Consider the following 22,859-nt stretch of genomic DNA (forward strand, 5'->3'; position numbering starts at 1 on the left):
AGATTTAGCATGGCTTTATAACTGTGCTGTGTTCTGCCATGTTTCTTTCAGAATTGTTGATATATTTCAGTCTTATACTCTTCCTTTTTATCTCCCTGGTGGTATCCATCTCTCCCACGTATCTGACATTTTTGTGGGCTAAGAGGTAGAATTCCCATGTCTACCAGAACATGTCTCATTAGGTCCTCTTCTATCCCACCTGGACTAGCTGCTTTTGACCTCCATGTTTCTCTATCTCTAGAAAACAACAAGCCCCCTCAGGCAGATGCGGGCCCAGATAAAGAATTGACCCTGCCTGTGGACAGCACAACCCTGGATGGCAGCAAGAGCTCAGATGATCAGAGAATTATCTCCTATCTCTGGGAAAAAACACAGTGAGTGTTGACACAGAATCCTGATCTATGCAAACAAAGGCTCTAGGCCATGGGAGAGCAAAGTTTTATGTGCTTTTAAGAGTTGACTTTTTTTTTTTTGGTGGTCCTAGGGATTGAACCCAGGGCCTTGTGCATGTGAGGCAAGCACTCTACCAGCTGACCTATATCCCCAGCCCTAAGAGTTGACTTATTTTTATTGGCTTATTCAGGAGGGTCACTGAGAAAGAAATGTTTATAATTCCAAACGTCATCTCTTAAGAAAATAATGCTACAAATAGTTTTTATAAGGAAAAAAGAATGCTTACCATTAGTCAGTCCCCAAGTGGTACCGTATGGTCATGGTGCTTTTGTAGGTACAATCCATTTGCTGAAATGCAGTTTAATTACATTTGAGAGGCAGACTAAAAGGGGTAATGGAGCAGAAAATACCATTGTTCAAAATTAACTGGGTAAGGCTGATGGGGATGGGGCAAGAAGTTACCCAGAGAATTAAAAATCATCTATCAAATGAAGGCATTTCTCTGTTGTTTTCTTGGAAGACACCATATACCAGTTAATTTAGCTAGAGGCAAAGGCCATAGCCAAAATAATACTAATTAAGCTGAAATTACCTAATTGAACTGTTCTTGGTTCTCATGGTTTGTTTTAGCTTCTTTAAACTGTAACAAATGGAGCACAGATTTTATGCAGGATCCCACAGGAAGCAAAAGAATTAAAAGAGTTAAAAACATTCTTAATTTTCCAAGACAGCAACCATAGGACAGACTTTTTTTTTTTAAATTTATACACACAGACACACACTTACACTTCTTCTTCTTCTTCTTCTTATTATTATTATTATTATTAAAGCTAGGTATTGCAGATGGTTGGAAAGGGGCTTTAGTTTCACCACAGAATCTACTTGACTTGTGATTGCTGAGTTGAATACTAGAAATTATTTCACCCAGCTCTTATTTCTGATTTTGGATAACCCAGTCTTCCTCAGCTTGCCATGTTTTCTCTTTAATTATTTATTGAAGATAGGCCTGATGAACCTTTGAGCTGAATTTTAGTAGTATTTGTGGCAGAGAATACTTAGTAGAGTTTCATGGAGGAGAATCTGTTTCAGGAAAGGCTACGAGGGTCAGAGGTAATAAGTTTAAAAAGCAAAATGAACCAAAGCTGACTCTGAAGTCTGCAGGTTTCTCTGGTTTGTCCTTAATTTGAAGGAAGCTTGGGGGTGTTCAGGGCTCCAGCTCTGTGCAGCCCTGGGCCTGGATGTTGGCACACAGGTCGCTCCCCTGCTGCAGGCTGCTCACTGAGCAGGATGCGAGAAGGCAGGATGCAGTTGTGCTAGTCCTCTGTAGCCCTGTCCTGGAGGTGGAGGAAGCTTTGCTGATAGAACTTCTATGAAGAAGTTGCTTTGTCCTGAGAGGTCCCCTGCAGCCCGGGCTGTTTCCTTTCCTTGACTTTTCCTCAGGAGGGTCTTGGGCATGTGGTTAAGAAATGCATTTTGCTTATTTGCTGGCAAGAGATGAACCAACTCATGGGCCAGAAATACTTTTTAGAAACCTTATTCTTGAAGCATTTTGATCACAGACCTGCTTAGAGAACTTCATTCCTTTTATAAACTGGAGCAGTAAAGAGTTTGAATGCTCTAGAAACTCAGAAAGGATAAAACTAGAAGTGTTTGAAAGCTGGTGAGTAGAATTTTCTGACCAGCAGGTAGCCTGTATTTTGGGGACAAATGACACTTTGTCCAAATGGAATATTTTTAAACATGTCCTGTCAAGGTCTGGGAAATAATTGTTTGTGTCTCAGCTGAGGCATTAATGGTCCCCTCCTGCTGTGTCAGGGACAGGAGAGCGGCAGACAGATCCAACTCCACCCACAAATATTCTTTTTTTCCAGAGGACCTGACGGGGTGCAGCTGGAGAATGCCAACAGCAGCGTTGCCACTGTGAGTGGGCTGCAAGTGGGGACTTACGTGTTCACCTTGACTGTCAAAGATGAGAGGAACCTACAAAGCCAGAGCTCTGTGAACGTCATTGTCAAAGAAGGTATCTATCTCTCTGCCTCAGGTTTGTACAGTACCCTCTTTGGGTCAGATGGCTGAGAAATCTGCCATGTCTTGTTTGGCTGCAGACATTGATTAGTGATAAGAGGTGGGGAATAAATTGGGGTGAGGGTAGCTACCATTTGCTTTTCTAAAACAACCTTTAATTGAGAGTGAGTGAAATACGAATTTTAACTTCCTTTCCTCCCTTCCTCCCATGCTGCCCTCCTTCCCTTTTTTGTCCAATTGAATAGGACAAGAATTAGGGTTCAGCATTTTGATTTTGCTGCTAAGACCTGGGTTTCCATGATTCTCCCGCAAACTACAGTGACACCTGCTGTCAGGCCTTAGAATGACTGTGCTATACTGCAGCTTCCTGCGCCTGTCCTTTGAGCCCACAAGCTGAGGCCAATGTGAGGCAGGAGTTGGTTGAGCTGCCCTGAAATTGGCAGGCACAGTGACCAAGAGGGACTCTCAGCTGATGGTAGAAAAACCCACCATCCATGGAGGGGTGGCCCTAGTGTGGTCTGTTGTGCTGAGTCCCTACTGAGTTACACCCGAGTTACACCCAAGCTGCTTGGTGGCCCAGGAACAGAGAGGCCACTGTCTTTTCTCTGCTGTAAAGTACCAAGGAAGGAATGAGAAAGATATTCAGAGAATAACATTTTAAGATATTTTAAAGAAGAATTTGTGATGTCAGCTGAATGAAACCTATCCTAAGGCTTTAAGCCTCATTGGGCCTTTGTTTCCAGTTATCATATAACTCCAAGATGGGGAAGTGGCTTCTTCTCAGGAAGGTTGCTATGAGACCACAGGAAGAAAGTACACTTGTTCCCTTCTCTGGGTAGGACTGGAGCTTCTGCAGCTCTGGTGGCTTTAAATTTGCATTGCTGGTTGCTGACACAGACAGGCATTAAGACGGCTCCCTGCTTAAGATGCTCATTTAATTTCCCCATAAGTACCATGAAGCAGCATCCCTTCTTTTCCAGAAGGTCTCATTAATTCAATGACTTATCTTTGGTTAGAAATGAACAAACCACCCATAGCCAAGATATTGGGGAATGTGGTGATTACCTTACCCATGAACACAGCAGAGCTGGATGGCTCCAAGTCCTCAGATGACAAGGGAATAGTCAGCTACCTCTGGACTCGAGATGAAGGGAGCCCAGCAGCTGGGGTAAGTGTGCCAGGAACTGAGGATCTGCAAAGTTTAAGTAGCAGCTGGTGAGGAGAAACCAACACTCCAGGGTCTGTTTTAACAGGCTCGTGGTATCAAACCTGGATTGTTCTCCGAAATCCAGGGAAGTTAAGTGACTTATTCTGAGTTTCTCTGCAACTAGTGTGGCACAGAATGATTTCTGTCCCTTGATCCTAGTAGCTGTGGGTGGCAGTGCTGTGATGGATCAGGAACTGACACAGGTGGAAACAGTCCCGCCTAGATAGAGCCTCGTTATGGCAAAAGCAGCAGCTGACTCCAAGAAAGGAGTGGTGTTTTGTTCTGCAACATAGCTGTATTGTTCAACCCCACAGGAGGTGTTGAATCACTCTGACCATCATCCTGTCCTCTTTCTTTCCAACCTGGTTGAGGGAACCTACACATTCCACCTGAAAGTGACTGATGCAAAGGGTGAGAGTGACACAGACCGGACAACTGTGGAGGTGAAGCCTGGTGAGTTCACTTAGTGATAACTGAGTGGAATTGCCAGATGGGCTGAAGGAGGCCTCTGTCTTGAGATGCCTTTCCGTCTAGCATGGCATGCCCAGTTTGAAAAACAATCTAGAGCCAGGTGCCGTGGTACATGCCTGTAATCCCAGCGGCTTGGGAGACTAAAGCAGGAGGATCCCAAGTTCAACACCATCCTTAGCAACTCAGCGAGGCCCTAAGCAACTCAGAGAGACCTGGTCTCTAAATAAATTAAATATAAAAAAGGGACAAGGATGTGGCTCAGTGGTAAAGCACCCCTGGCTTCAATTCCTGGTACCAAAAAAAAAAAAAAAAAGAGAGGAAAAAGAGGAAAAAAAAATGGGAAAGCAATCTAGAAATCCCATGCTGAAAAATCCTTAGAAACTTCTTACTCCGACAGTACCCCTCCTACCTATGCAGGAATGTAGACCTCCCCTTGCTTATCTCAGATGGAGAAACCAAAACAGACAGGGCAAGGCTTGCTCAGTGTCACACAGCAGTTGTGCCAGAGCCAGGCTTTTGTGCCCTGGTCCAGCACTTTGTCCTCTACCATGGCTGAGGAGATAGGGCTCAGGTGCACTGGGAACCTGAGCACAGGAGTAGCTCAAGTCATGATGTTGCATCAGCACCAGATGCAGAAAACTATTTTTATAAGTTGAGCCTCAGACTTTATCTGACAGCTCAGGGAAGATAATGTGACTTGTGTCCTGTGTACTTTTGAGATTTCCAGAAATAAAATTTCCTTCTTAAATAGAACCACATTTTTGTTTTGTTTTGAGACTAATTTGGTAGAACCGAGTGTGGAGGTGGGGCAGAGCTTTGTAAGTCCCAGGGCTTTTGATGAGCAGGTATTAACTTTAAGCCTACTCTTGCCTAGGTCAAGCTCATGCATGGATGTCTCAGATGGGAAGGGATCTTGGGAAGTCTTCCAGGCCTTGTCCTGCCTCTGGGAAGGACAACAGCCAAGACACCATAGAGTTTCTTCTGTGTTCCAAGTCAGATCAGAACAGGCAAATGGTGCATCTAAGTGTTTGTGAATAAGGTATTCTGAACAATTCACTTTAACTTGTAAATGTGGAATAGTCTTTAGGACATGTTCAGAAGTAAAGTGTGGTAGTCTTTCAGTTCTGGACTTGTAAAAAAACAGTGTAGCTGTGGGGTTGCTCTAAGGAAATCCTTCCTTCTCAGCTACCTGGATTTTCTTTATTTTTCATGTATTTAAACCTATAGAGATGGATGCATTCACATTATTGAAAATAACCAATGAGACTGAGATGAACATTTTTTCCTCCTGTTGTCACAGACAAAGTACAGCAAGTCACTGAAAGTAAGATGGGGTCAGGAGAGACTGCAGGCTCCTCGCTTGGCCTGGAGAGCTCAGCAGTGCCATAGGGACACTGCAGTGTACTTTCCTCCCCTGTCCCTTCACTAAGCCTTTGCCTCCCTGCTTAGCCTTGCCCCCAGCACACATGTGGCCATTCTCAGGTTGGTATAAAGCTTTCCATGCCAGCCCCAGATTGCCTTGTGAGGAATTTGCTGTCATCCCTTACCACTGACTAAGTGCTGTCACTACTTCCCCTCCTGTGACTAAGCAAATGCACAGTGGCAGGTCTGTGTTAACTCTCCTACTTCCAAAGCCATGACCAATCCACATGCTTTCCAGATCCCAGGAAAAACAACCTGGTGGAGATCATCTTGGATGTCAACGTCAGTCAGCTAACTGAGAGGCTGAAGGGGATGTTCATCCGCCAGATTGGGGTCCTCCTGGGGGTGCTGGATTCCGACATCATTGTGCAAAAGATTCAGCCGTACACGGAGCAGAGGTAGCTGGGCAATGATTGGGGGGAGAAAAGGAAAGATCAGGGGGTAGATGGAGAAGGGTGGGCTCTCTAATCAGGAACCACTCATGGTGTCCATCTCATTAATGAGCTATCTTCTGGCACAGGTCACATGCTCTGTACTACATAGCAGCCAGTTGCTAGGGCACAATAAGGTCTCAGGGGGGCCCTTTACTTTGCAGGCTACAATCTGGGAAAGGAGGTAACCAAGTAAACATCTCATCTCAATATGGGGCAGATTTGACACAATATGAGCTATCAAGGAACTCAGAGGCAAGGGCAGTCCATTCTGGAGAATTCCAGGAGAGCCCAAAGATTTTCCAGAAGTAGAACATGCTTTGACCAGCACAGGAAAACTAGAAGGAAGTTCAGAAGAGAGAAGCACCATGAACCGTGACCTTGAGGTGGGAAAGTGCCGGGTTTCTTCTGGAAGAAGTCATTTGGTTCAGAGCATAGTGGGCCCCAGGATATGGTCAAAGAAGGGCTGCCTGTGGAGCCTGAGAAGGAGTTGAGTGTGACAGTTTGGGTGGGAGAACCCAAGTAGTTTGATTTATGTGTGTGGGGTTTTGTTTGCTGTTAAAGCAAGGATATAACATATTTAGATTTTTTAAAAAGTCAAATCAGTAGGGTGGAGGTTAAACTAAAATGAAGAGAGACAGAGCCTGGGAGGCAAATCAGAGGCCTTCTGGACTAGCCCAGCGAAAAGGTGATGACCCTGAATTCAGTGGTAGAAGCAGAGACAAATGAAAAGAGCAGAGGCAAACTAGCAGGCCTTGGGGGTCCTGGGAGATGGAGGATCTGTGGGATGCTTTTGGCTTGGAGGTCTGGATGGATGGTTCAGGCCATTAACTGAGGTTAGGGACTTGGAGGTCTGGATGGATGGTTCAGGCCATTAACTGAGGTTAGGGACTTGGAGGTCTGGATGGATGGTTCAGGCCATTAACTGAGGTTAGGGACTTGGAGGTCTGGATGGATGGTTCAGGCCATTAACTGAGGTTAGGGACTTGGAGGTCTGGATGGATGGTTCAGGCCATTAACTGAGGTTAGGGAGGAAGGAGGAACCCATTTTGACTATTGAATTTGGGGTGTCTTATGGGCTACATGGGGAGATGTTCCATATGGTCCTAAGTATAGGCAGGAAGTCGGGGTGGAAGGAGAGCTGGGGTCACCAGTGTCTAGGCAGAAGTCAAACCATGAGGATGGATGAGTCACACTGGGGCACGGCAAGAGGGCGAGGACAGAATTCTGGAGAACACCGGTATTTAAGGAAGAGGCAGAGGAAGTCGAGGCAGCAGAGGAACTCAAAAGAATAGCCAGGGAGGTAGGAGGAAGCCAGGTGACAGTGATCTGCTGGAAGTTGAGGTACAGTCTGGCATTGGGGCTACTGTAGCTTCGGAGGTTGGTGGTGCAGTGATAATGTGGAACAGCTGGGGGTGGGTGTGCTCCCCACATCGCCAATGACGGCAGAGGGCAGGTGTCCCGGTCTGAGGTAGAGCTTCTAAATAGGAAACCTCTGCAGAAGCTGATGCTGGAAGTCCTATGGGGGACGGGATGAAAATAGACCTTTTCAAGACAGTAATTCCTGGAACTTCTATATCTATTGAGGGCAAAGTGCTGAGGAAAAGGGGGTGATGGAGGTGAGTGGAGGGGACTGGTGTGGTAGATCCGGAGGAAGAGGAGGAAGGGGAGGTACTGTAGTGGGAAATTGGAGTGTTGATGCCAAGTCTCATGTTTTGTCTGTGGCAGGGGCAGGGCCATCTGCCTAGCGGAGGGGAGAGTGAGGTGGGAGGCAGGGGAAACGGGGAAAGTCTGGAGCAGCTCTGCAGAGGGCGCCAGCTTTGAGCAGCACTGGGGTCTCGGTCTGGTCTGAGTTAGAGACGTGAGGGGAGAGCAGTGCTTCCCACTTCTGGCTGAGCACAAGAATGACCTGGAACTTTATGAAGGTACATTGCCCAAGCCTCATTCCTGGAGAGGAGCATTCGCTGGAGTGGGACTTGGGCTCCTAAGGCTTAAAAGCTTCCCGGGGATCTGATGTGCAGTCAGGGTAGACTAGGTAAACTAGAGGCAGTTTGATTAGGACTCACTCATTCACTCCTTCCTTCGTTGTTATTATCCCTTCTTCTTTCTTCTTCTTTTTTCCTCCTTCTCCTCTTCTTGGTATGCTCAGCCAACTAGGAGTAGCAATAAGGCAAAATCCGAGTTGGTGGGAATTGGGTGGGTAGAAGCAGTGAGGAAAGGTTTTAGCCACAGTGCTAGGAACAGCATTGTTGGTGGGTGTGCTTGGACTTGCCATCACTGCATATGGGGCACAGGGAAGAGAGAGGCATCTGTATTTCTCTGGGTTCCTGGCTTGGACTAGGTTGACTGAGTTGAGAATTCAGGAGGAGCATGTGCTTGGGGAGTGGGGTGTTATAGCCCTTGTGCAACAGTGTGAGCCCTGATGTGCACAGGCCACTTCACCTCTCGGAACCTCTTTATCACCTGTGAAAATGCTAGTACCTGTTTTATAAGATTGATATTGAAGATTGAATAACATGATATTTACATAAGTCCCTAACATAGCATTCAATGAATGGTTTTTACCATGAGTTTATTTTGAGACATGTTGGGTTCAAGGTTCCCGAGAGATCTAGAGTAGATATCCTTGCAAGCATTTGCAGGTATAGAGTGGTCACTATTGGTCCTGTGGGGAACGGAGATAAAGATGTGAGGATTATTAGCATTCCAGCAGAAATCGAAGCTGTAAGTATAGAGTAGGTAACTGGGAGAAAATAATGGGAAATGGACCATATATATCTTTTAAGGTGTGTTTTCTTGATTTTGGAATCTGCAAGACTTCATTGTTATTCTCACTGTGTAGCAAGCTTTTAGTTGATGATGGTTCTTCCCAAAATTTATGTTATTTCATGCATACAAAATGATGAGTGTCTGCACTGACACCTTGGGAAAAATATAAAGGCTGTTTATACTGGCAGCAACTGGTCCAGGGCCTATGGGATACCTGGGTCCTCCTAGCCAACCTACATGCTGAGGGGGTCAGTATCTTGGGTTTAACCCAGTGTGACCCACTGATTATGGAAGGTTTGATTTATGGAGTTCAAGAAGCATACTATCAAAAATTAAGGCTAAGGCTGGGGTTGTGGCTCAGTGGCAGAGAGCTTGCCTAGCACGTGTGAGGCACTGGGTTCAATCCTCAGCATCACATTAAAAATAAATAAATAAACAAACTAATTAATTAATTAAAGATAATGTGTCTATGTACAACTAAAAACATTTTTTTAAAAACAAAGGCTAAGACACAGAGAACAGAATTTGTGCTACCCATATACGGGTTCAGACTTGGTTCATCTTGAATAGAAATTGACCCTCAGAAAGCAAAGAGATTCTGGGCATGGAGTAACAGTGTTGTACCAGCCACACCATCTTAGTTTTGCTGTTATAGTAACAGTCGCTTTGGCTTTTGGGGCCTGTAGGATAATCTTTGATACTTTCCAACAGTTTACATTTTATAAAGCACCGTGGTTGGTTTAATCAGTAACCAAGCCACAAACCCAGCAGCACGACTGTCGGGTGTGAAAGGCTGCCGACAGATATATTGCCATGACGAAATCCCCAATCTTCTCTTCCTCCTGTTACCTGTTTGAAATGGGTGATCCTGTTAGTTGGGGCATTGTTAAAGTATAGGCTTTGGAGTTCAGACATGACAGGGTGAGGATCTGGCTCTGTCATAATTAACTGTGTGACCTTGGGCAAGTTACTCAACCCCTCTGAGCCCTATAGTTGTCCTCTGAGAAATGAAGATGGCACTGATAACACCTTTCTGTGACAGAATGCATGTGATCCTCACCAGTGTCGGGCACAGCAGAAAGTGCTTAGTAATTAGTGCTAGCTCCTGCTGCCCGGTGGATCCCTCATGTTCATCATACTATCACATGTCTCCGCAGCACCAAGATGGTATTTTTTGTTCAGAATGAACCTCCGCACCAGATCTTCAAAGGCCACGAGGTGGCAGCAATGCTCAAGAGTGAGCTGCGAAAGCAAAAAGCAGACTTCCTGATATTCGGAGCCCTGGAGATCAACACTGTCAGTGAGTAATCCCAGGACAGGACGAGATGAGAGCCTGCCCCTCTGCAGCTTTCCTCCTCCCGGCTGTGCTCATCTCCTTTCTGTGGGAACTTCCAGTTGTTTTCCTTCACCACCATTATGGCAAGGAGTCCCCATTCACCTAGGGGTCCTTACCTTGTGCCCCATGCCCATGTGCCTAAGGTGGTGCACAGGGAGGCTGCAATGAAAAAATTACATCTTTATTTTCACTATCCTCAGGTTGAAATTCATACTCTCCCTCAGTTGCACAGGTGGGCACTGTTAGCGGTACCTGTGTCTGAAGGCAACAGAAATCACAAATCATCTCCTATCACATTACATGACAAAGTACCATTTTTACTCATCACTACTTCAGCATTACAATAGTACTTAGACATCTTATTACTTAATGTTTTAATAAAGGCACTTTATTTTGAAAATTTGTGTTCTTAAGTATTTCAAAACCATATTCACTATAACTATTTCCTTTGTAATACTATATATATTGTCCTATTGGTTTTATTGTTCTGAGAAGGGGGTGTATGGGACACAAAAGATGAACAGTCTCTTACAGAACAAGGAAGACCAACTGGAGCTGTCTCTGGGGGCCTTGGTGACCCCTCTGTCTCGTGCAGCGTGCCCCAACCATGCTGGGAAAGCTCCTGGGTCTGGGCTGCAGGAAATGGCACCACAGGGCACTGAGCAGGCCTTGCCTGAGTGTCTTCACAGCCTGCATGCAGGGTGTTGGTTGTCCCCTGGGCTCTGACTGTCAACGTTTTCCCTCTCCTGCCACCTTCAGCATGTCAACTGAACTGTTCTGAGCATGGCCACTGTGATTCATTCACCAAAAAATGTATCTGTGACCCTTTTTGGATGGAGAATTTCATCAAGGTGCAGCTGAGAGATGGAGACAGCAATTGTGGTGAGTCTATGTAGCCCAGATTGGTTGCTTTGGCTGTAGTGTGGATCTGCACCAAGGGGACAGGTATTTCTGAGGAGAAGAGCAGGTGAGGAAAGAACTCTTGTATTTTCTGTTTGTAGGGGGCTTTTCTCTTTTTTCACACTTGCTCAACTTTAGTGGAAAATCTGGGCATAGTGTATATGCCTGTAATCCTAGCATCTTGGGAGGTTGAGGCAGGAGGATAGCAAGGTTGAGGCCAGACTGGGAAACTTAGTGAGATCCTGTCTCAGAATAAAAAATAAAAAGGGCTGGAGATGTAGCTTAGTGGTAGGTGCCTCTAGGTTCAACCCTCAGTACTAGGGAGGAAAAATAAAACTGGAATACTCACGGAAGAAGAATGAGGCTTACGTCGGACCAGCTGCACACTGCATGCAGCCCACCACATGGCTTCTGTCCTTTTGGAGCACATGCATGCTGTCACCTGATGGAAGCCTGCAGTTCGTCATGTAGAGCTCTGTGCCTGCACATTACTGCAGGACCTCAGGGCATTCATGGAGCAGGGCCTGGGATGCAGGGGCCTTTCAGAAGCATGCAGCTGTCCTGGACTCCAGGGTCTTGCCTTTCCATGTGTACAGTTGGAAGCCCCCAGGGGACAACTCATTTCTGCCTTCCAGGCTCCCTCTTCCCAGCCCTCACTATTTTTATTTTCTTGGCAGAGTGGAGTGTGTTGTACGTTATCATTGCTACCTTTGTGATTGTTGTTGCCTTGGGGATCCTGTCTTGGACCACAATCTGTTGTTATAAGAGGTAGGATGGATTCTCCTTTGAAACTCATTTGGGGGGCTTGTCATTTGGTACCTTCCACATGGAAGAACCACAGTCATGGTTGGAGGGGTTTGGGTCACTCAAGGTCTGTGCAGAAAGTTCCTCACCCTCAAACCCTGCTGAGGGCAGGTGCACTTGCCTTTGGTCAGGTGGGGAGACTGCCCCTGGGGAGATCTGCAACCTCAGAACCCTGGGGTAGGGGAGAGTGGAGCAGATCCCACCCAAGTGCATGTCCTTGGATGCTCCACACCCGGCCTTACACTAGAACACAGGATTTTTTACTCTGCGTCCTCCCTAGTTGAGAATTGTATGTATGTCTGATTTCACACAATTGTAGACTTGGATTTTCGATGATGAGTGGTCTAGGTTTCTTCGTTTTATATAGCCTTACAACATTTCATAGTTACATTTATTATATGTTTTTCATTATTAGTATGATTTTTGTGTTTACTGTGTTTTATGACATTTGGTAGGTAATATCTTTTTTATAACCATAGCAGCCTTTTCTCGTTTTATGAATAAGGAAACTTAGGTTCAGAAAATCATGTCACCTGACTGAGAAGCAGTAAGTGACAGGGCTGGGATTTATCCTACAATGTTACCTCATGTAGGACTTAGAAAGTTAAAAGAACTTAAAAAATCCCACAGCCTGAGACAACCACCATGAGCCAGCTCAGTTAACCAGGAGACGTGCTGCTCCCTCCGCCCACACTGCTAGTCAGGTTCCTTTTCTGTGCGTTTCCACCAGTGGTCCTTGTTGATCTGTGGAATGACGAGGCCACACTAAGGTGGTCACAGCTCCCTTGCCTTCCCAGGGCTGGGAGGAACATTTTATGAGGAACAAATCATAGTTACCACCTTCCCTGGCTGCAAAGTGAGGAGAGCCACCCCCACGGGGACACCCTGCATGCACTGGCCCTTGTCCTGAGCCTCAAGAGAACCTCTTTCCTGAGCAGATGGGAATTGTGTGTTTTAGGCAAAAAGGAAAACCCAAGAGGAAAAGCAGGTACAGGATCCTGGATGCCACTGATCAGGAGAGCCTGGAGCTGAAGCCGACCTCCCGAGCAGGTAGGGCCTGGAAGCTGGGGCCGTCATCGCTAGCTCATTGCTCCACAGCTATGTGCTGCACAAGCATATTGTTCCCTTGCCTGCTGAAGGTCCCCTGGGTGGCAGAAGCCACATGCAGGACAGGCTGTTTCCTGGGCTGACATCTCAGTGTTCCTTTTGCTCTGCAGAGATGCCAGGCCTCCTGGTTCCTTTGCCTCCCATGTGGTGAGGGTTAGGGTCCTTAGCCCCTTATTCCTGTCCTTTCTGGACAGACAGCAGATCAGAACAAGTGTCTGCTGGCTTACTTCCTTCTCAGTCACCTCCTTCCGCCTTCCTCTCTCCATCATCTGTGGGTCCACAGCTGCCATCTTTGTCTTAGGGTCAGTGGGCAGGCAGCTGCCCTGCTGGCTGTAGGTGTTTCAAACACTGCTGCAGTCTGGCTGGGCACAATTCAGGAGCCACTTGTCAAAAGAAACTAACTTTATTTTTAGAACTACAAACTCCAAACAAAACCGCTCCTCAGGAAAAACCCCTCAGAGCCCAACTGCCACCACCGGCTTCCCACAAGCCTCTCACCCCCACACAACCCTCACCACCTCCCACAATCCTCCTGTTCTTGAAGCCGATTGGCTGGGTTGTGTGGGTGGAGCCAAAGAAGTCCCCCAATGAGCAGCTCCGTGGAGGAGCCAATCAGCTAGATGTTGCTGGGGCCGCTGTGAGCCAATCATCAGCTGGCAGTCTGAAGGGCAGGGAAACAGCCCAATGAACATCACCGCAGAGGAGCCAATCAGCTAGATGTTGCTGGGGCTGCTGTGAGCCAATCATCAGCCAGCAGCTGGAAGTTTGCTGGCAGCTGGAAGTTTGCTGGGGCCCCTTTGGCTGTGGCTCTCAACAAAACACTGTCACATGCATCCCACAGAAGGATGGATTTCCTACTGCACCAGACTGAGTGGTGGCACTGGGGGAGTTAGGCGGGTTTCGGGCCTCCCTTCTTTGCCAGGCCTGGTTACTTGGTGAAGTCCCCTTCATCATGTATGCCACAGAACAGGTGCCATTGGCCTATGGGAGCTGTGCTCCATATAAATTATTCCAAACCCTCTGCAAGTGGAACCATTTTAAACACCCTCCTGCTTCAGGCTTTGTGTTAGAGGAGGCTGCAGGGGGTAGTCCTGACAGGACTGCCCTCAGAGAATTTCGGCCTGGTTGGGGAGACGCCTCTGCAGAGAAAAAGTGTTCTTGGGCAGGCAGCCTGGGCCCTGAGCCTGAGCAGCTCTGTCTGAGCACTGGGTGGCGGGGCCTGCTATGATCCCAGCACACCAGGGAGCAGAGAACTGAGGAAAACCACAGTGCCCACCCCTGCAGTGGCATTACTCTTAAGACTGTTTTTCTCCCTCTTGGAGTCTTTTCATGACTTACTATTTCCAGCACAAAAAGCTACAGGGCAAGAGGTTCACCAGGGCCCTTCTCTTGTGGGCAGCCTCTGGCCAGGGAAGCAGGAGACCCACCAATGGGTCTGAGCAGCCAGAAGGGCTAGCTTGGGCTCTGGCTCTGTGGAGGACCAGGTCCAGCAAGGGCACAGCTGCTGCAGGATGCTGTTTGGGATTCAGCCACACATTGTATGGTGTGGAGCTGCAGAAGTTCAGCTTGAAGAGGAGGAGCGTGGGCATGTGGCACAGAGAAGGGAGTGTGTGGCATTGAGCCCGAACAGAGGCACATCAGGTGAAAGCAGGGCAGCTGCGTGGAGCCTCTGAGGGTTACAGGGAGCACGGAGATGCCCGTCCTCAGGAGACCAGGTCTGCAGTCAGCAATTCTGGTTTTGTTATTCTGTTGATTTTTTTCATACTTGTATTAAAGTATAGTAGATTGAACCATATAAAATTACTGGTATTTGACTTTTTTGACCTACCAAATGATAGTTTGTGTTTCAACCTATTTTGGTCAGAAAATCGTAGGTATAGCAGTGCTTGGTCTCCACAGGTGAATGAGCTCATGTAATTAGCTCCCCAGGTCCCCCCTTTGTGCTTCTGTCCTGTCAGTGCTCTTCTCCCAGTTCACACTGGTGTCTTGGAGTAGTTTATATGAAAGGAATCATCATGTGTTTGGCACCTTTCACTCACCATCAAATTGATGAAATTTATCCGTGTAATTCATTCACATTGCTATCTAATTTCTGTTGTGTGACCCACGTGCTCCTCATGGTCCCTGGTTTGTGTTCTAATGAAATGGCTGCTTGGGACTTCAAAAGTCCCCACTCCTGCCATGTGCCTGCTCTCCCACCTCCAGTGCCCACCCAGTGAAGCCAGAGTCAACCCAGAACCACGGAGCCAGCACTGACACGGAGTGAGGCTGCATCCTCACGCTGTGTTGGGGACTCTGTGTCCACACTGAGCCAGAAGATGGCTGGAGGCTCATTCTCCAGGGTCTGTGTTCTCTGGCTTTCCTGTCTTCCACCTCATTCCACTACCCTATTCAGAAAGGGATGTGATAAAACACCCCAAAATATAGAAAGAAAGAACAGTACTGGGTGGCACTAACAGAGCTCAGGGACACTGGGGGTGAGGACCCAGCAACAGAGCCCAGGTTTCATCCCCAGTCTGTGCTTTCTGTGACTTCCCTTAGTGGACTGTCTCAGCCATCTGAGACAGGGAGGATGTGTCCTTGGCCTAGAGACGGGGCCTTGGCTCTGCCTGTTCCTTGGCCCCTGTTTGGGCTGGGGTGAGGGTGCAGGGTGTGGCTCAGGCCTGGGCAGGGCTGTCTCCTGACCCTGGGGTTCCTCATCTTCCTTGCAGGTGTCAAACACAAAGGCCCCATGCTGAGCAGCAGCCTGATGCACTCTGAATCGGAACTGGACAGCGATGATGCCATTTTCACATGGCCAGATCGGGAGAAGGGCAAGCTCCTGCATGGTCAGAATGGCTCTGTACCCAACGGGCAGACACCGCTGAAGGCTAGGAACCCACGGGAGGAGATCTTATAGCTATCTGGTCTGTCTCCTCAGAGTAGGGGTTGGTAGTGCCAGGGCCCAAGCACTGCCAGGCTGGTTCCCTATCACCCAGGTCCACGGGCAGCTGATCTCCCAGTATATGCTGGTCACTCCACCCCAACCCCCCATCCCAAAACTACTGGTACTTGAATCACAGACACTGTCCAGGAACCCATGAGTGAAGCTGTGAATGAAGAGATTTCCTCTTTGAACCTGTCTGGTAGGCCCCCAGAACATCCTCACCTCAGGGGCTCCTTTATTGCAAGTCCCTCTTCCCCACCCAAGGGCAAGTACGGCATGCTTCAGCATCCTCTCCAGCTGCCCTGTGGTAGTGCTACTGGACCCAGGGTGCTACACAGAACCAAGAGCCAACAGCTTCCTGGCTCCAGGGGCTCAATGGAGGGTATGTTCTTTCTTCTCTTCTCTGGGGCATAGTGGGCCCCCTGGCAAGGCCAAGAGGACGTGGCATCCCTGCCCCACCACAGATACTAGAACACTAGTGAGAAACAACGCCTGGCCCTCGGCACTGGAGCCTGCTCCCTTCTCTGATCAGCACTATCAGGAGAGGACTGGCTGTCTGGGGGTGATGAGGGGCCCTGGTTTTGGGGGCTTTTGTGACACAGGCAGTGTCCCCCTTTCTTCCTCTGACTGGCAGCTGCTGCTTCCAGGCTCAGGCCACCACTCTGTGTCCCTAGAGGAGATAGCCACAGACTGGAATGTTGTGGCATGAGAGTGCATGTGTGTGACTGTCCACTGTGGTCTCCCAGTCCCTCCATCTGTCTTTTCTCTGTGTCTGCTGCACATGTGTGTTGAGTGAACGCGTGTGTATCTTCTCACCGGGCTCTTGGCTGCTCAGAAGGAAACTTTGACTCAGTCTCTCAGTTCCGTGAAACAGAGAGGAATCCCACTGGTTTCTGTCACTGTTCCTCAGACCTACTAGCTGGGAATTGAGGAATGGGAGCTTTGGGGGAATGACTTCTAAAAAGAGATAATTTCTACTACTGCACTACTACTGTGTGTTGTAAGATGATTAAACATAAATATTTAATTGTGTGCCTACATCTCTGACCTGTGTCACAGGGCTAACCATGGTTGCAGCCTGCAAGCTCTTGCCCCTGGCAGGCAGTTTTGGACCTGCCATCAGCACATGTGACCCATGGTGTTGGGTCCTGCCTGCAGTTGTGGGTGGGAATGCAGCACTCCTACCCTTTGGCTAAGGGAGGTGAGTTTTTTGTTCTTCTTTCTCATACCTTTGTCCCTCTGTCTAAGCTAGGGGACAGAGTGTCCTAAGATCCAGAGTAAGACCTTAAGAAATTTTGGCCACTGCTATTCTCTTTTGTGTTAACCAGTGTTAAGTGTGTGTACTCCTCATAGTTCACGGAGCCCTTTGCTGGATGAGAGAGAGGGGAAGGGCTGGGCTAAGAAAGGGAGATGAGAGCAAAGGCCATTGAACCTGTGCTTTGCCCAAGCTCTGTATAAAAACCAGCTGCAGGGGGGCAGCAGTGTCTCTGATCTTACAGGTCCAGAAGTTGAGCCATAGTGAGAAGTGGTTCAGTCCACACAAGCAGTGACTGAACTCGGGCTCAGCAGAGCCCCCTGCTCACACTGCTCAGGGCTTCTTCAGAAATAGTCCCTGGGTTAGGTCTGGGATGGAGCATGAGAATTTGCCTAATGATGTCCTAGAAGATGCTGAGCCCCCCCTGGTGCAGGGCCCCAATCCAAGGACCTCTAGGTGAGAAATGCATGGTTAGCCTCTTTCTCGCGTGCACACACACACGCACACAGAGCTGTAGCCTTTCCATCCTGAATGATGGTGGAGGGAGTAAGTACAGAGACCTCTATCTTGCCAAGGGGTGTACTCCAAGTGGGGCCAATCTGCTCAGCTGGGAATGGTAGGGCTGGATGATGCAGTGCTCCAGTCTGAATAGCCACAGCAGGTGGGCTCAGGGCCCAGTGGGCCATACGGGGAGGAACCTGACAGAAAACATTGAGCCTATTCAGAGTAGAAACTATTCAATAAATTTGCAGTTTGGGCAACAGAAACAATGGAGCTGAGTGAGGCTTGCTGGGGCAGGTGAGGTGTAGGAAGGTATGGATCTGGTGAGGCTGGGGCACTGTGAGCAGCCTCCAAGAATTCAGGAAGGCTCTACAGGGTTCAAGTGCTCTGGCTTTCTTTCCCCTGGCCTGACTGGTAAGCAGCGGGAGCTGCAGAGATCCTCACACACACTGAGAGAATATGCCTGCAGTCAGGCCACCAGTCTCCAAGATAGACCCAGGGAACAGCCTTGACACTTTTGTGGATTTGTGTTGACTGGTTAGAGGGCCCCTATATATTTCTCTAGCCAAACTTGGCCACTGCTGTAATCTTCCACTCCTTAACTCCCCATCTGATGATGGCGGCTACCTAATGTCTATTAGTATTAGGCTGTGGCCATCCACTGTTGTGCCTCCTCTCCTACTTGGAGAGTACCCATAAGGCTCCCTTGGTCACAAGGAATGAAACTGAGGTTACCTCTCATGGGAACAAGGGAACTTTTATCCAGTTCTTCTGACTGCTAATACCCAGTACCTGTCTTGGCAAGTTACTGTGATACCCTATTCCACCTTCCTGGCTGTGTTTTATTTACCCCACTTTTAATAAATCAACACATTCCTGTGCATTGACATTGGTGGTTCTCATGGACTTATTAGATCTTAACAGAATCCCTTAGGAAACTTTTTTAAAGCACTGAATCCTAGAACCTAAACCCAGATTTTTAAGTATTTAACTGATCTTTATTAATTCCTTAGGTAATTTGTGCAGGTATACCACGTCCATTTGAAGGGGAAAAATAGCTCTTAGCAGCTCAGCTTCAAAAGACTTGCAAACCAGTTGGAAGGAAGCTAACAGGCACCCAGTATCCCCTGATCAGCCCAGGAAAAGGCCCTTGAGATTAGGTGTGGCAGAGGTTGCTATTCATCAACCCCCAGAGCTTGTCATGTCCCCCACAACTGCTGACATGAGGTGATAGATCTTGTAGCCCAGAAAACCAATCTCACTTTAAATGCCCATTTCTGTGATCTTGCTTAAACAGCTAGGTCAAAACCAACGCAAAGGTGGTTAGTTCAAGCTTTGTGCTATAAATGGCTGCAGCATTTCAGGATTCTTCAACTGAAATATAGCTGCACTGAGAAGTTATTTTAGCCATATGCAGTAGTCACCCACACCCAAATCTTTTGAGAACCCAGTGTCCTTAATGAATATTTTAAAAGATTCCCCCAAATACTGAGCCTCCCTCCCCAAGGAAATGGACAGTTACCATATACCGGGAGGGGCTGGTAAGACATGAGAAGAGACGTGTGCTATTGCTGAATGGAGGACAATTGGTCAAGTCGCTGGTATCACTGAGACCCTATCAAGGCAGCCAAAGGCTCTGCTGGGATGGACAGGAGTGGGCTGGCGGATGACACCTAGGGATTGTGCCTCTCCCTGGTGCTGCTGCTTCCCAAAGACCTGAATCAGGTAAATCTCTAAGCAGTTGCTGGGCGATTGGTCAATCTCAACTCTAAGGAACCTGGAGGTCAAGACTTTCCTCTTGTTAAGCTTACTGGCAGGGCAGCACAGAGGTAACAGGCTAAAATACCCAGATGCCACATGAGGAGTATGACCTCTGAGTCCCAAACAGCAACTAACATGGACTATCCAAACCAAGAATTTAAAATAAGGCATATAATTAGGGAAATCCTAGCAATGTGAAACAGGAACATGAACCAAGTGGAAACATTAAGTGTGAAAACACAGTGAATGGGTTGGGGGTGGCTCAGTGTTAGAGCGCTTGCCTAGCACGTGAGGCACTGGGTTCCAACCTCCGCACCATGTCAAAATGAAAAAAAGATATTGTACAACCAAAAAAAAAAAAAGAACAGATTAGAGTCAAAAACAGTGAGCTGGAGCATAATCTTGTGAAAATATGGGGTCACATGGTCTCACACATATATGACAGTTTTAACTCAGTAATAAACACAAGTCTAAGGCATTTCTATGGAGAAGTGGCGGAGTCCAAGAGTGGGGCACTGAAAGGGTAAGGGGAACTAACAAATGCAAAAGAAAGAAACACATGTCAAGTCAGAAAGACAAGCCTACCAGAAGAGGAGCTTCTTTTGGCTAAATCTAAGACAATAATATGAGTTATCAAAATAAATAATCAAAGCTCCAGATTATAACTTTAAAAAATTTTTTAGTTGTAAATGGACACAATACCTTTATTTATTTTTATGTGGTGCTGAGGTTGGATCAGTGACTACCGCTGATCCACAACCCAAGTCCCCTGATTATAATTTTAAAAAACCTTTTTTTTAGTTGTAGATGGACACAATTTATTTTTTATGTGGTACTGAGGATCAAACCCAGTACCCGACATACGCTAGGCAAGTGCCCTACCACTGAGCCACAACCCCAGGCCCACCAGATTATAACTTAATGAGTAAAATAGGAATCCATTATGTATATATGTACATATAAGCCTACATGCATGTAATTGTTTGTGTGTGTGTGTGTGTGTGTGTGTGTGTAAGTATTTTTGTTTCTCCAGTACTGGGAACTGAACCCCAGGGATACTCTAGTACTTGATCTACATCTCCAGCACTTTTTTATTTTGAAACAGAGTCTTGCTAAGCTGTCCATGCTAGCCTGGAAGTTGTAATCTTCCTTTCTCAGCTTCCTGAGTCCCTGGGATTACAAGTTTGCCATTTAACCTAGTTTCAGTGTAATTTTTTTAAAAAAAGATCTAAATTCTAGAGCAAAAATGATGGGGAAAACACCCTATCAGACAAATATTAATTAAGAGAAACTGCAAAAGCAATGAAAAAAAAAAAAACAAGACTCAACAGGGGGTGGGGCGTGGGTGATTATCTACAGAAAAGAAAAAAAGAACAAGAAAAGGTAAAGAGGATGGATATTATTATCTCCAACACAGTCTGAAAATAAAACAAAATTGCAGGTAGGAAAAGGGAGAATGGACAACTTGATTTTTTAAAAAAAGGAAATGAGAAAACACATAACAGACTAATAGTATCATCCTGTCTGAACCTGGACACAGTCAAAGCATGCTGACACAGAAAAATTCAGAAGTGAAATCATTTTTGGAAACAGAAGATTAACCATGAAGGAAGCAATCACTTGATTCACTTTTTTTTAAAGAATGAACGACATGAGGGAAAAAAACAAAACAAGAAAAACAGTGAGAAAGCCAGAAAAACACGATGAAATAGTTTACACTGACAAAATCAAATGCTGGCACTTTCAAGACATGAAAACTTGAGTAGACTAATAAACATTATGTAAATAAAAAGGCAAAGACTTTCTTTGGGGGAATTAGAAAAAATTAAAAGGTTTAAGGTTTTCCAACACTTAAGAAATTTTATGTAAGTTCTTTCACCAAATGAAAAAAAAAAACTAAAACCTGCCCAGATCTTTAACAGTGATTACAAAATCAATTAAGAATTCAAGAGAAAAAAAAAATTTACTCCTGACTGTGGGTGCAAAAGCACAATTATTAACTATCTAAACCTAACAGTATATATTTTTTAAAAAATCAAGGAGGGTTTATTAAAGGAATTCAAGAATGACCTCAACATTAGCATATTAATTCACATGCTTTAACAACAATAAAGGAGAAAAAGAACTATTATTATAATAGATGCTCTTCCAAAGCATTTGATAAATTCATCACTTATTAAAAAAGAAAGACCCATAGCAAACCAGGAATAGTAGGGAATATCCCTAACTCGATAAAGTTATGTATCAATTGGTGTGTATACATGTAGAGATACATATAAAATATGTCATGATCAATTAGGACTTAATCAAGGAACACAGGCTTAATATTAGAAAAATCCACTAACATAATTCACTGAATAAAAATTACAATATTATAAAGAAAAAAGTGTTTGATAATGTTCACATTTTACCTGATGAGGGGTAGGGTGGAGATGTAGAAAGCAATCAGACTTAAATTGCTTTCCAGGTGGATATGTAAGTCTGTATTTACTTTTGCCCTGTGTAAGGTTTTGTAATTTCCCTTTACCACAAACACATTGACATTATCCATTATTCTATTTTAGGCCAGTTTTTAGGGTATAAAATGAAAGCTCAAAAAACTCCGGTAGAGCACTCGCCTAGCACATGCGAGGCCCACATAAAAATAAATAATAAAGGTATTGTGTTCAACTACAACTAAAAAATAAAAGCAGCAGCAACAACAACAAAAAACTCCAGCAAACTCTCCATTATGGAGTTTTGAGCGTCTCTTCATGAACTGTTAACCCTTTTAGACTTTATATTATAAACTATCATTATCCTTTGTTCGTTCAATATTCTTGGACTCAGTATATTTTTTGTATATGCTAGATATAAAACCACTGGTTGCTTTCAACATTGCAAGATCCTAAGTCTTTATCCTTTACTGAATAAGAATCTTTAATTTTGACATAATAAAATTAATCTTATTTTCCATATGTGGTTTGTGCTTTGGGGGATTTATTGTTTGTTGATGCATCTAGATCACAATGATATCCTATATTTCCTAATATTTTTTTAATTTACATTCCACTTTTAGTCTTTAATCCATCCCACACTTTTGCATATGATGCCAGTAAGGAATTTTGTTTTATTTTCCTCCATGTAAATGCTAGCTTTCCAATACCATCTACTAAAACTCAGGGAATTCTTGTGTATTACTATAACTATGTATTACTGTAACTAAGGTACTTTTATACTTTTACCTTTTGTTTCTACTGTGAATAGTTTCAATTATATTACCTAATAAGGTTACTGCTCTTATAGAAAAATGCTTGAAATGCTTATGAACCTATTTTCTATTTAATGAAGGTAACTTGAACTGTTTTAATAGCTTGTGGATTCTCCTTTTTTTGTCATAAACATCTAAAAAATGCTGATTTTAAAATAATGAGTTTTATTCCTCACCTTTCAATATTGATAATCTTTTTCATTTATTTTTTTCTTTCACTTATGATCAGAACTTCCCATTCTGTGAAGCAGTCATGGGACAGCGAGCATAGTTGATATATTAGGACACTGGTTTGGCTACT

General features: G+C 45.6%; 1 protein-coding gene across 6 annotated transcripts in view; it reads left to right on the forward strand.

Moving 5' to 3' along the window:
- Positions 1 to 19,673, forward strand: part of KIAA0319L (KIAA0319 like) — a 118,964-nt gene extending 99,291 nt beyond the window's left edge. For all 6 annotated transcript variants that reach the window (XM_081308001.1, XM_081307998.1, XM_081307999.1 and 3 more), the window contains 10 exons: positions 242 to 374; positions 2,265 to 2,413; positions 3,435 to 3,586; positions 3,940 to 4,078; positions 5,757 to 5,916; positions 9,876 to 10,018; positions 10,814 to 10,936; positions 11,632 to 11,722; positions 12,717 to 12,808; positions 15,577 to 19,673. In XM_081308001.1, coding sequence (XP_081164127.1) covers positions 242 to 374; positions 2,265 to 2,413; positions 3,435 to 3,586; positions 3,940 to 4,078; positions 5,757 to 5,916; positions 9,876 to 10,018; positions 10,814 to 10,936; positions 11,632 to 11,722; positions 12,717 to 12,808; positions 15,577 to 15,764 — 1,370 coding nt within the window. In that variant the 3' untranslated portion in view covers positions 15,765 to 19,673. The remainder of the gene's footprint in view (positions 1 to 241; positions 375 to 2,264; positions 2,414 to 3,434; positions 3,587 to 3,939; positions 4,079 to 5,756; positions 5,917 to 9,875; positions 10,019 to 10,813; positions 10,937 to 11,631; positions 11,723 to 12,716; positions 12,809 to 15,576) is intronic.
- The last annotated feature ends 3,186 nt before the right edge of the window (positions 19,674 to 22,859 follow it).

This window comes from Spermophilus citellus, assembly GCF_964194105.1.
Source record: "Spermophilus citellus genome assembly, chromosome: 9".
In the NCBI taxonomy this organism is placed as follows: domain Eukaryota; kingdom Metazoa; phylum Chordata; class Mammalia; order Rodentia; family Sciuridae; genus Spermophilus; species Spermophilus citellus.